At 53.3% G+C, this 13570-nt stretch overlaps 1 protein-coding gene across 8 annotated transcripts in view; it reads left to right on the plus strand.

The window, feature by feature from the left end:
• The window catches only part of SH3PXD2A (SH3 and PX domains 2A), a 234684-nt gene that overhangs the window by 176317 nt on the left and 44797 nt on the right, over positions 1 to 13570 (plus strand). For all 8 annotated transcript variants that reach the window (XM_072805451.1, XM_072805455.1, XM_072805452.1 and 5 more), the window contains one exon: positions 1877 to 2008. In XM_072805451.1, the coding sequence (XP_072661552.1) occupies positions 1877 to 2008 (132 nt within the window). The remainder of the gene's footprint in view (positions 1 to 1876; positions 2009 to 13570) is intronic.

A 13570-nucleotide genomic window follows, 5' to 3' on the forward strand; every position in this document is an offset into this window, starting at 1 on the left:
AGGGTCCCCTCTGGGTGTCCAGAGGACTGTTCTAGGGCTGCAGGGCCCATGCCCCATGGAAGAAAACCATCAAGGGCAGTGGGTTTCTTTCCTTCTGTTGCTCCCTGCCCCGGGTAGGATGGGGCCTTCCTTAAGGAAAGATCCAAAAGTCTAAGCAGTGCTTCTCTGCCCCTGGGTGCACGTGAGAACCACGGGGGAGGAGGGAGTGTCTAAAAAATACCCAGGCCAATTAAACCTGGACCTCTGGGGGTGGGACCCAGGCATCAGTATTCCTTAAAAGCCTCCCAGGCAATTCTGTGGAGCCAAGATCATTGTGATAAAAGAATGGGTGGAAACTAAAATCAGAGATCCGGTTCTTTACTGAAGAGATGGGCTTGAAACCTGAAACACTGAGTGAATTTGGTTCTCTCCATAGTAGCTGTGTGAGCTAGGGCAGACCTCTTGCTCTCTCTGGGCCTCTGAGTTGTCTTTTGTGAAATGGGAAAGTAGAAAGGTTGTGGTGAGGATAAAATGGTACAGTGTACATGCTTGACACAGAACATTTGCCGAGTTGGGCTCGGGTGTGTAAGGAAGGTGGCTGTATGCTAAAGCACCAAGGGATAGGGAGCCTAGGGACCCTCAGCCATTTCTACAGCCATGCAGGTGGTGTGAATCCCCTAGCCTTCCAGGACATTGGCAGATGTGTAGGTGATAGACACATAAAGTGTGCTAGGAATTCCCTTTGGGCTGCCGGTGTTCTGGGAAGGCTTCCTGTAAGAGGTGACCATTAATAGGTCTCTGGTTTGTGGTTCCTTTCAGCTCCTAGCAGGGCCTGCCCTGTCTTAGGTGTGTTGTCCCCACCTCTGGGAGCCTCCAACCCATCTGCCCTCCTTCTGCAGAGTCCCAGCTTTTGACCTGTCGCCTGCCAGAGGGTGGCTGGAGACTTCTCAGAGCCTGACCACAAGGCCCAGCACTGTAAGGGAGAGGGAGACTGAGTCAGTCTCCGTGTGGTCAGAGGGCAGCAGCCCGGCCGGAGGAAAGCCGGCCTAAGGCCGGTCTGTTTGCATCAGGCCGTTGGGCTCAGTGGCAGCGCCTTGGTGAGCTGAACTTGAGGAAAAGTTGGCGGGGGGCGGGCTGGGCTCGCCTGGCTGCTGGCTGCTGGCGCTGGGACTTTCTTCTTGGGTTTCAAGTAAACAGTCTCAGCCCTCCTCCCCCTCCCCTGCCTCCACCCCTGGCTCCTCATTCGATGGGTCTCATGTGTTTCTATTTAAGGGTTGCGAGTAAACCCCAGTGATTGGCGGCCTCAAACCCTCTTGACTTCTCGCCTGGGCCCGGGCTGTGGAGACTTCTCTCCTGCTCTCTCCCTCCCGCCCGAGGGGAGGACCACTGCCTCGCTCCCGGTCCGGGGCTGGGGGAGAGGCAGCAGCCCTCGGCCTCGCTTCGCCCCCCCTCGCTCTCCCTCTCTCCCTCCCCCGCTCTCCCCCCTCTCCTCCGCTCGGCCTCGCTCTCATGGGCGGCCCTCCCGTCCCGCCCCTGCCGGCCCAGGGGTCTGGGGAGACCACGTCCGCACCAGGCCTCTCCTCGCGCTCGCTGGCGCCGGGCTGTGACTGACTCCCCTCCGCCGCGGCCTCCCGTCCCGGCTGGCCCCCTCCCTCCGGCCCGGCTCCCCATGTCCCCCGGTCCCCGCGGCGCAGCGGGCCGGTGTGGGGCCCTGCTATATGGCCTGTCCTTGGGGCCCGGCGAGCTGCGAGCCCTGGCTGCGGGCAGCCCCTCGGAGCGGCAGCGGCAGCGGCGCTGGCGACGGAGCAGCCTCCCCCGAGGCCGATGGACAGGGGGCGCCCCGGCCGCGGGGCCATGGCCGGCCGCTGGCTCACCGCGTGCTTTCTGCCCTCGCCAGGTGCCGACACCAACGCCGAGCCCATGATCCTGGAACAGTACGTGGTGGTGTCCAACTATAAGAAGCAGGAGAACTCGGAGCTGAGCCTCCAGGCCGGGGAGGTGGTGGATGTCATCGAGAAGAACGAGAGTGGTGAGTGTCCAGATGGCCCGGCCTGGCTCCCGGGACGGGCAGGCGGGTGGACGGATGGGTGGACGGCCGGACAGACAGGCGCTGGCTGGTTTTGTTCCTGCCTCCTCCCCCACCTCTGCAGCTGTACGTTATTTCCATCTGGTGGGGAGAGGGCTGAGGAGGCCGAAGTTTCCCTGTTGGTTTGGGCTGCAGGCCAGCACTTTGCCTGGTGGTGGAAGAATGTCTCCCCAGCTCGGGGCAGCGAACCTGCTGTGTGCACTCGTGTGCGTGCGACGCCAGGGCGGGGGAAGCCGGTACCTCGGCCCCGCCCCTGTGCAGGGTCCCCGGGCCCAGGGAGGCCACAGGGGAGGCAGCTCCCGGCTCCGGGGCACCGCAGGGCAGCTTCGCGGGTTGGCACCGTCTTCCAAGCCAGGGTCCGGGCAGGGGCGAGAGCAGCCCACGAGCTGGTGGGGAAGTCTGGCCGTGACGTCACCACGGGGGCCAGGATTCTTGGGCCCTGGCGGGTTGTCTGAGGAAAGGCTAGGCCTGTGGGGTTTGGCTTGTGTCTGGGTGGTGAGCTGACTGCCCCCTGCAGAGCTGAAGAGGGCCGGACCGGGGGAAAGGGGGCCGGGGAGGGCCCTACAGCAGCTGCCCTGTCATCAGTAGTAGCTGAGGCTTTGTCTCGTCTGGGGCCCTATCCACCGCTCTCGAGGGGCTCCTGGTTCCATGGTCCTCGTAGGGGAACACAGTGCGGCAGGCATCTCTGCAGGTGGAGAGAGGAGGGCATGAATCAGTGGGTCTGAGCTGCAGGGCCTGCCACCAGCAGCTTGCCCATGTCCTGCTGGGGCTTGAATTTGTTCCTGGCGGGTTTTGTTTTGGTTTCAGTTAGAGGCAGGGGAAGGCCTCGTGGAACAGGATCCTCTTTGGGCAGTGTTTGGACACTCCCAGAAGGGAGGGGCCTGTTGTCCTTTTCCTGTCTTACTCTGTTCCCTTCCCTTCCAATACTTTGAGCCCTGAAAGGAGGGCAGGCCAAAGGACTGTACCCATTCTATAGATGGAGTAACCGAGGCATAGACAGACTGAGGGGAAATGAGTCAGCTGAGGATGAAAGCAGAACAGGGACATTCCTGGCCCCCTGATCCCTATTCCTATGCAGCAAGTAGCTGTAGAGACACTGAGGAGTGGGGAGGTGAGCTCAGGCTCCTGCTGCAGGAGGCTCAGGAACCGTGTTCCCTGAGAACGGAGCAGTGATGCCGGCCTTGGTATGACTCCTGGCCCTTCTGGGTGTGGGATCTTCACAGACCTTTCAGAGAAGTCAGGCTTTGTCCTTGTGCCTGGAGTCATTGGCAAGGTAGTTGGCTGAGGCAGTCCCTACCCACAGAGCCACACCCCTAGCCTAAGGCCTGAGCCCTTCACCTCCAGCACCCACACTGGTCTCCTACCTGCACACCTTTGCCTTCAGCCTTTGTCATAGTATCAGCCCTACCTACCCATCCCTGCCTCATATCCCTCCTACCCTCTACCCATGCCCCTGGAAAGCTGGCATTGTCACAGGGGCCTGGCCCTGGAAAACCTGAGCACCTTCAGACCCAAAGGAAGGGATCTCTGATGGTGGAATTGGAGGCACCAGCTGAGAGAGATGTTTTGGAGCTTGCTCCAAGGGGAGAAATGTGCCCACTTCTCTGTATAAGGTCAGGGCTCCTCAGAAGTAGAGTTCTGGCTTAGGGACCCTCCTGCCACCTCACCTGCCTTGTATCACCAGCACAGCAATACAACCCCACAGGGATGAGCCCCTGTTTCTGGATATCAGCCACTGGCCAGGATGGAGAAGACCCCACGCAAAAGGAAGTCAACATACTCTGAGACTCTGATTCTCAGAGACATCCTCCCTCTACCTTTCCATTCCATACCCAGTTTCTGAGAATACTTCAAAGTCCTGCCTAGCATGGAGGGCGGGAGGGAGGGAATTGGGGGGTGGGGTGGAGCTTGACACAATCAAGGCCTGGAAAAAATGTAGAGACACCTCCTCTCCTGAGGAGTCCCTGATGGCTGTGTGAGGGGGCTCCAGCAGCCTGACTCCCCAGTCTGACACACAGATCCTCTGAGGGAGATACTGGCCCTGGAAGCTGGATTTGGCCCACCACCTATTGGCTCTGTGGCTTCAAGTCCTTTAATCCCTCTGGACCTCAGTTAACCTTTCTGTAAAATGGAGATAATTTGGTGGCTTCTTGGAAGGAGTTGCTGGAGTAATGACCTCCCTGAGCCCTATCCCAGATCTGAACTCCATGGCTGGGAGACTCTTTAGGGCCCTAGGTGTCAGATAGAGCCTCCCTGAACACGGCCTTTCTACTTCTAGGACTTTTCTATCTTTACTTTTGGTGGAGATAGCTGCTCAGCAGCAGATGTTTGCACAGGGACCTTGGAGTGCTGTGTCCACCATGCAGACCCACACTACCCTTTGTGGTCAGAAACCAGGGGACCTGGAGTGTACCAGTTTAACCAGAGGAACTAAGTGGGTGGAGGGGAGAAAGCAGGAGGACCAAACTGCAGATCCTTGGGACAGTGGTTTCCCAGTTCAAGGAAGTTGGACTCCTGAGGTGGGGGAGGGGAGGTGTGTTGTGCATCCTGTAAGCTGGCTTTTGGAAGGAGTGGTGAGTGAGGCTTTTGAACTCTGTAACAAAGACCCAATTGTTATGCTTCTGACCTTGGGACATGGTGGGTGTGTTAAGGCATTTCTTCCACTTCCAATTGTTGGGGCAGTAGCCCCAGTTAGCCTCATCCCCACACCCCAGGGCCTTGCCTTGCCCACTGAGAGTGGGGACTCTGTCTGCATCTACTTCCTTCTTGGCTAGAAGTCCTTCGAGAAGAATGTCCATAGAGGGGAGGGGCCCACCAACCTCTGGCTCTGTCTGCCCATCTGAGCCCTCTGGCTGGGACCATAGCCACCAAGTGATTTGGAGGTGTGGTTGTGCCAGGGCTCTGTAATCTCGTTGGTCTAAAGACAAATGTGTCTGGAAGGCAATTCAGAGTCAGTAAATAGTAAACACCAGGTGCCATTTCATATGTCTCATTTTACTGGAATCAGGAAATGACCCCATGGGTAGAAGGCTCTTGAAAGATTTTGTGCTAAAGTAACAGGCTAAGAGGTTAAGTTGTCTTAGAGTCCAACAGCTGAGCTCTCTGCCCTCTATAGAGGACATGCGGGGAGGGTGAGAATGAGCTTATGCTGGGTAGGATGGCCACGAGCTGGTGACGCCACAGGTTGGGGAGAGACACAGGCTGGGTGAGATGACCACGGGTCTCCCTGGAACATTGTTGCATAAGGATGACTCTGTGTCCCACCTTCCAACATGATGGTCGTAGGTTGTGGGAATTCAGGTTGTTAATTGTTCCTTTGAACTTGGGGGCACGTGACAGTTGAGAGGATCTGATGTGTACCCAGCACCTAGGACAAGCCTATTCCCAGGAATGTAAGTGGACAGGAGTCAAGGATACCCAAAAATGGGTCTGAGTGGCTTTAGGGAAAGCCTTTTTCTTCAAGCAGTGGGCCTAGGGCCAAGCCAAAAAGAACTCTTTTTCTCCATTCATCAACAGGGAAAATCTAGCGGAACGATTCACCAGAGTTGCTTGCTTTGGCAACCAACAAGGCACATAGCAGCCACTGTTGTCTTGTCCTTGGGAATTCCTCCACCCTTCACATAAATAGCAGTATCTGAGATGCCTGACTTGTGGGACATTCTTCTGCCTCAAAGACCACATTGGCTTCACCTTCAAGCAGGTGTAACCTGGTCTGACTTCTGGCAGCATGGTAACGGCAGGATCTCCGTTACTCTGGTCTCTTTTGGGCAAAGCTTATCTCCAGCTCTCCAGGATTACTTCCTTCTTCTTCCGACTAGGGGCCCGGGGTGGACTTGAGGATATGAATCAACAGGTGCTTATTCTTTTCTTGCCTCAGCTTTCCTTCTCTAAGTCTTTGTTTCTTTCCTGGCACCAGTATGGATAACACTGGAAGTTCTTACAATTCCTTGGAGGCCCATAACTATAGGACGAAGATCAAAGTGTTGTGCTGGCAAGGAATTTTGAGCTCTGCTGGTCTATCCAGCTGAGAAGTTGTGTGGGTGAGAAAACTCAGCCTTGGGGAGTTTGCACATCTCAATCCCCTCAAATTAATGCATTAGTCCCAGCTGAGTAGTGAGCAAAGGACATAAGTCTACTCAGACTTGCTCGAGAGACTCCCGAAATTCTATAGGAAAATCTCCCCAAACCCGAGGATGTGAAGTACATCCCAGCCTCATGGGAACTGGGAACCAGAAAGCCGACCTGGGCCAGATCAGACACACTTGTCTGTCTCTCTCTCGCTCTTGGGTGTACCCTATAGATGTAAAGCCTCCTGTGACCTTCTTCTCACTGCAGAGCGGCCTGCCTTCTCCCATCCACTTATAACAGCAGCCTGTGCACCTGCTGTTGGTTCATCAGGACCAGACTCCATTACTTTTAGGTTGAGGTAACTGCCACCAATTGACTATGGCTTCTGGTTCTCTGAGTTCAAAATTTGAAGTTTGAATCTGAATCTGATTGGTTCCTGACCAGCCAGTAAATCAACAGACTTTAGATCACGTGTCTAGCCCTGGGCCACTCAGCTATGTCTGGGAGAAGTCCCGTGGAGTATAAACATGGCTACCTAGCCAACCTATTTAGCAGTGGCTGTGGGAAAGCAGATTTTGAAGGCAATATATAGAGGGGTAAGATACCCAAAAACATGTTGGGCTGTGAACTATTTTACCTGTTTAGCAGCTGTGTGTGTAGTGGAGAAACAATCCAGAATCTGAATACTAGGCTTAAGATCTAAAAAAAAAAAAAAAAAAAAAAAAAGGTCTAATGCAACCCTGACTTTGTGATGTGTGTAGGAATCCCTTTGTTTCCTCATGAGTGTAAGAGGGCAGGGATACAGATTGCATGGGCTTTTCTGGAGGGGGATCAAATGTAACCATTTATTGTTTGACAGATAAGAAATTAATAAGCTTTCCCTTAGGTTTATGGGTCATGATGATGATGATTTTGTACTGTCAAAGTTAATGCATTTTCCAGCCATGTATTTTGTGAGTTGGAATCTTTTTAAAATTGAGGGATGTATCTTTTCTGTTACTTTGGTATCTCCTGATGAACATTGTTACAACTGGTACTACATGGGCTTTTTGTAAGGGAGAAATTTACTTACATAGTATTCATTTATTCATGCATTCATTTACCTCACAATTCTTAAATACCTCCTTTGCCCCAGTCCCCATGCTGGTTGGATGCATGCCCATAAAGTTCCTGCCTTCATGACACTTAAGCTCTAATTGATGTGAGCATTCTGGGTACTTATGGGGTGGACTGTATTGTGAGGCTGAGGCAGCTTCGCAGACTTGACAATGTCTTCAGTGGATTTTTCTGATGTAGCTTCTGTGTCATGTGCTTAGATTATATGCTTACTAAGGAACCACCTGATCACTAATTCAGACTACTACACTATCCTAGAAAAAGAACTATCCCGATAAAGACAGGGTAGGCTGTTTCTAGAAAGGCAGGTTGATTGTAGTGTGCATTACAGGTAAGTGAATCAGCACTCTTAGCTCTACCACAGGCTTTTAAGAGTTTGGTTCCAATGAGCCAGCCGCCATCTGCATGTGGTAACTGGCCCCATGACGTCCTGTCCCAGCTGTCAGACAGCCTTGGTCTCTGACCTCTCTTCTCTTCTTAAGTATAGGACATGCATGTTCCTGCTATGTCAGCCTAATCAGCGATTCCAAAGTCCATTCTGGTCTCAGACTATCTCTGGCATGCAGTTGTTCTCCATGTCACGAAGCTGGCTGGAAGGGAAAGGGCCACAGAGCATAAATCCAGGAGCAGAAGCTGGCACCGTGATTCCACCTGAGGCTCCTTAGCCCAGCTTTCTTCACTGCAGGCTAGAGATTGTTTTGAGAATGAGATTGCAGGATAGCCTAGCAATGAAAAATAAGCCTGTTCTCATCTTAACTTGGTACTTGCTAGTGACAAACCCAGGAAAGTTAGTTGGGTCTTCTAAGTATCCGTTTCCCTACCTGTAAAACGAGGACAGCCGTACCCATAGCTAGAGGTTGATATATGCCGATTCAAAAGAAATTCAGTGCTTGATGCAGGACCTGGCACACAGAAAGTGCTCAGTATGTGGTGGTCGCCAGGAAGACTTCTGGATTAGGGTAGATCTGCCATAGGTTGATCTTGGGGCCTATGGCAGGCTAGTTTTCCTCTTACAGCCTCAGTTTCCCTGACTGGCCAGAGAACAGATTGCACTTACTGGTGTCTGAGGATGCTCTCAGCCCTGATGGTTTGTGAGATGGGTAGGGCAATCAGGGAGCTCACTGCATGGCAATGACGCCCCCAGACCCATGTTGGAGACCAGAGCCGTACCTTTGGAGCCCTTGCTTGGTAACTAGCCTTGTCCCAGCCTGTGACAGGAAGAGTTGAAGACAAAAGCCAAGTCCCATTGGCAACCCAGAGGCAATACCTTCACAAGGTTGGGAGCTTTGAGTGAGGCTGAGAGGAGAGGAGCAGCACACTCATGATACTGTCATGCTGGCTGTGACTCAGTGGCTCTGTTGTATGGCACTGAGCTGAAGTACCCAGGGCAGGGGTGGAGGAGAGACTCGCATAGTCAGGGAAGGCTGTCTGGAGGACCTGGAGGCCTTGAGCTGGGCCTTGGAGAGAGAGGGGTTAGATAGGCAGAAAGGTGAAGGAATTCCAGGTCTACCTGAGGGGATACCAGGTGGAGGGTCTCAAGGCAAGTGTGTGGCCACGTCTAGCAGATGTGTTCTGATGAAGGAAGTGGTAGTTGGGCAGCAGTGGAGGGGGAGGAAGGATGGGGCCATGGGAAGCAGATGAGCAGGAGAGGGACATGAGAGCAGTGGCACTTGAAGCAAGCAGTCCTGGCTGTGTGGAGGAAGGCAGTAGGGGAAGGTGTTTCTGAGAACTGGAAGTTGCTCTCTCCTTGAGCTAGATGTGCATAGGCCGTTGTCAGGGAGGCGTCCAAGGGCTTGTCAGCACTGCGCACAGCCAGCCAACTGCCAGGTGGCCGGGTGAAACAGTGGCCGCCAGGGCGCTCCCTTGTCTTGCCTCCACCTGCTCAGGTTGGGCAAGTGGGGCAGCTGGTCCCTCACCTCACATTGGCTTCGTGGACCTAGCATGTCCTGAGGCCATTCCCCTCAAATAGTCATTTCTGAGCAAAAAGTGTGTTTTAGTGGTGACATTGGAAATCCAGCTGAAGTGCCAGAGTGATGCCAGCTGCTAATCTGAGCCCCAGGGCAACACCTGGCTGCCTTCCATTTTGGGGGGCAAATAGGTTTACACTGAGTCTTTTCACAGGTGTCTCCAAAATTCTCCTTTTCTGGGTTTGACCACAAAGAGAATACTTAAACCACACACTGCCCAGACCTTAGCAAGGCCGATCTTCATGTGATCTATCATCACTAAATCCAACTTAGTTGACTAAATGCCAGCCTAGGGTCAGTGGTAATGAGGCCAACAAAGTCCCACCCTCATGGAGCTCCCATGTAGTGGTAAGATAGTCACGAGAAAACCAGGAAAATGTGAGATTTTGAAAGGTGCAGTGCAGGAGACAGGACACTATGACAGTGAATCAGCTAGGAGAGGAGGTGATAGAGCATGGCCAAGGAAGGGCTCTCTGAAGGCCTTCCCTGGTGAGAATGCATGGAGCTCAGTGAACAGAGGAAGAACCAAAGGCCCCAGTCAGTTTGGGGAGTGTGGTGGTAAGTGGGGGCAGAGAAGTAGGAGAGGCCAGGTGGTACCAGGCCAAAACATGTGGTTCTAGGTATAAGACTCCCAGATAAGAGTCTTGCAGTGTAGCCGACAGGTGACCCCACTCCACTCCCCTGGTGCCTAAGGAATAGGCACCACTAGATACACCCTGCCTGTTCCCAACACACACGTACTACGTGGCCATTGTCACCAGTAGAAGTGACAGGTTTCCTCCTATGGCTGAAGTGCAGGGAAGGAGCTCCCCACACAGCATTCCCTCCACTCTTACATAACAGATTTCCACCATGCGATTGTGGAACTTTCTGGGGAGTATAATTTGTCAGGACCTCAGGGAATTTGGGTTGAGAAATCGCCCCTTGTTTTTTCCCCGGATTATTCTGCGGCTGTGTGATACGACATTCTCAGCAGTTGGGTTTCCAGTAATCCCTCATGGTAGCAGGGTTTACCGCCCTCATCTCTATCAGCATCTTTTCAGATTCCGTAACCTCATCCTCTGGGCTCCCAGTGCTGACCTGCACTCCCTGGTCTCATCACGGGAGAAAGCCAGGGTGACCCAGTTAAACCAGTCACTCTGTGAAGCTTGGGGGGAGCCAGTGCTCACTGGGACTATGTGGAGAGCGGCTTGTGGTTCATGTAACCCCCAACATCACTTCTACCTACAGTTAAAACGTGCCATATGGAATGCTTGGGGGTTTTTTGTTTCACTTCATTGTGTCAGCCCCAACTCCACATTTCCTTTCTTAGGCAGGCACTTTTTAGGTTCATGCTAAAACGTATTTGCCTCCCCTAAGCTTTTATTGGACTAAATTGTGGGGAAGTGGCCCAGGCTCCACGGGAGATGAGAGAAAGCCAAACTAAGAGAAAGCATCTGCCAAGGACTGGCCATAAAGTGAGCAAGCCACTAGTAGGATTTTTGAGCTTGGTGTGCAAAAATCCCTTTCTTCTGTTACATCTGGCCCATCAGCATTGCCATGAGTGGCCCTTGGATCACCATGTACCAGAACCCTGTGTTTTAAGGGATATTCTAAGCACAGTGACCTGAAGCCTACAAGTCTGTTCTCTCCATTCCTTGCTGAGGCAGGGTGAGCAGGGGGTGTCATTGAAGAGGTTAAGGCCACCTGGGGATGGCCTGCTCATGCCCACCAGTAGGGGACTTGGGACAGTTTTTTCAATCCAAATATTTTATGTTTTACAAAATATAAAATTATGCAGTTTATAAAACATGTTGGTAAGATGAAGGGCAAATGTTGACATGGTCTCTAGAGGCGGAAATTGAAGCCCAGAGCCGTGAAGTGACTTGCCCTGAGGTTGCACAGCTGGGAGGTGGGGTGTGGACTTCCAGCCATGCTATTTATCCACTGTTTGGAAATCTGGATGTTTGCATTTCTCGTCCTTGTGGATTTCACTTCTTTAGAGAGCCAAGCCTCAGAGTGCTCTGCTGTGTGAGTTCCCCAGGCCACAGAGCAGAACAGAGGTCAGTCTTGCTAAAGCCCTGGCTGGGATAGGAAAAAAGTAGTCAAAAGGGAAGTTTTCTGCAGAAAAATTGTGTACATGCTCCAGTGTTTAGCTCAGCTAGCGCCATAGGCCAGGGCCGGACTGGATGGGTAGATGGGTTGGGGGTGTTTGTGAGACTTGCTCGCCAGGGCCCTGGTGGCTGGGCTGAGGGTATGAGGGCAGATCCTGGCCAGTGCTGGGCAGGACCCTAGCCCGCTCTGCTTTCCACTTTGTCCAAATAAATAGACTTGTCCCGGCCCTTCTCCTTAACCTCACCAGACCCAAGAAAGAGCTGCCATCCTGCCTCCTTCCCCCTCCCCCATAACATCTTTAGTGTCAGCCCTGTTTGAGTGATATCCTACATTTAAGAATGCTTCTGGATGATGTGATTTGCTCATTCAGTTGACAAACATGGAGCACCTAGTGCGTGCCCTCTGGTGTGACCAGCACTGGGGTGTAGCAGTGGACAAGAAGCAGCCATCCCTAATCTTCCTATCATTGGGGGGATGGTATTCTAGAGCTCCCTCTTACCTGCAGGATAAAGGCCCAGATGCAGCACATCAATCATTTTCATAGCGTACCTGCCACGTGCAAGGCAGACAGCACAGCACTGCTGCGGTTATACAGTGTTACAGAGGGGACAGGATGGCCAGACCAGAAAGCTGTGGGTTTTCATGAATATAATCGGGTTCAGAGATGAGACAGTGCCTGGGTTCCATGGTCAGGAACGACTTCTGGAGAAGATGAGCCTTGAGGAAGTTGCCGAAGGAGGAAGGGGCTCCAGGCAGAGTGGCCCAGAGTGACACCGCCAGGGTGCAGAGGGCAGGCCTGGAAAAGCGTTACTGGGCCGTGGTGTCTGTGGCGGTCTACGAGAAGATGTTCATCCAGCAATGAACAGGCTAAGGATGTGTGTCGAGGGCCTTCACGGGCCCCAAGTGTCAGGTGAAGGAGAGATTTCCCCCTTCCTTTCTGAACCAGGCCAACCATCTGCCTAAACATCTCCTGTGTCAGAGGAACAGACTGTGGAAAAGCCCAGGGCCAGGCTGCAGCACAGCCATGGACCCCATTGGTACAGGGTGGGCTGTCTCTGAGACCTGCTGGCATCTCCCAGCCTCACTGAGGCCTTGCCACCCACTCGAGACTGGGCACACCCCATCATGCCCCTGGCTGACAGACACTCCCCAACCCTGGTGCTAAAGCGAGAGCCCAGAGGCTTGCAGAGCAGAGGCAGACTCTAGACTCAGAGGCGTGGCCCCAACCCTGTACCCCCGAACGTTCAAGCAGACTGATTTTTCAAACAAGAGGTGACTCCCCTCTTGCAAGTTCATCTTCAGGTGTCCCAACTTGAGAATATGGACGCCCCACCGTTTAGTGACACCACATCTCTGGGCTGTCCCCCTGGATGGCTATGGGTCTCCCCCCACCCAGAGCAGAGGCTGTGCCTCCTTGGCCCCTCTTCTTCCTCCCCAGGAAAATTAAGGTTGGCCAGGCCTCCAGTCCCAGCATTTCTGGACACTCTTTTCTTGTTTGTTTTCTGTACTTCTAACTGGCGCCCCTGTAAGACCCCAGCCTTCTCTCTGCTCAGTGTGCTCACCATCTTTTGAGCTGCTGTGATCAGGATGCCTTGGGCCCCAACCAGTGCCTGCAGTGTTGGCTGCAGCCTTCTGCGAGGCCTGGCTGGGCCATGTGATCTCCCCGTACTCTGGGGGACTTTCTGCGAGTTCCAGCCACCCACTTCTTACTGGAGCCACTGGGTCAAGGGATTGCCACTTGGCACAGTGGGAATGGGCCAGGCGGCAGTGTGTCCTCATGGGAGGAATGCCAGGCTTTGTAGAAGAGGGTTTGCGGTCAACCTAGAATCTAGGTTCCAAGTCTGTTACTAACCAGGTGACCTCGGGCAAGTCACTTTACCTTTCTGAGCATCATCTTTCCTCACTTATAGAATGGAAATGTGATTGGGAGTGAAGATAGTGACCAGAGTTGTGTTCCCGATACCAAGCACCCCATTCCCATGACCATGCTTTTACCAAAGCCAGGCAAGAAGCAGGCCTTTTGTCTCCATAGTTCCAGAGCTCCTAAGGTCCCTTCTAACCCCTGGGGCGCCAAGAAAAAGCCAGTTTCAGCTTAGAGGGAGCAGGTGAGGGGAATTTGACCATGTTGGCAAGCCTTCAGCCAGCTCTCCTAAGCAGCCAAATGGGTCACTGGCTGCAAACCTCCCTGGGTTTGTAATGATGATCACAGGGCTCATGGGCTCCTGGACACCTTTGGAATGGGCTTTGTGAGGCCAAGTGC

This window comes from Canis lupus, chromosome 29, assembly GCF_048164855.1.
Source record: "Canis lupus baileyi chromosome 29, mCanLup2.hap1, whole genome shotgun sequence".
Taxonomy (NCBI): domain Eukaryota; kingdom Metazoa; phylum Chordata; class Mammalia; order Carnivora; family Canidae; genus Canis; species Canis lupus.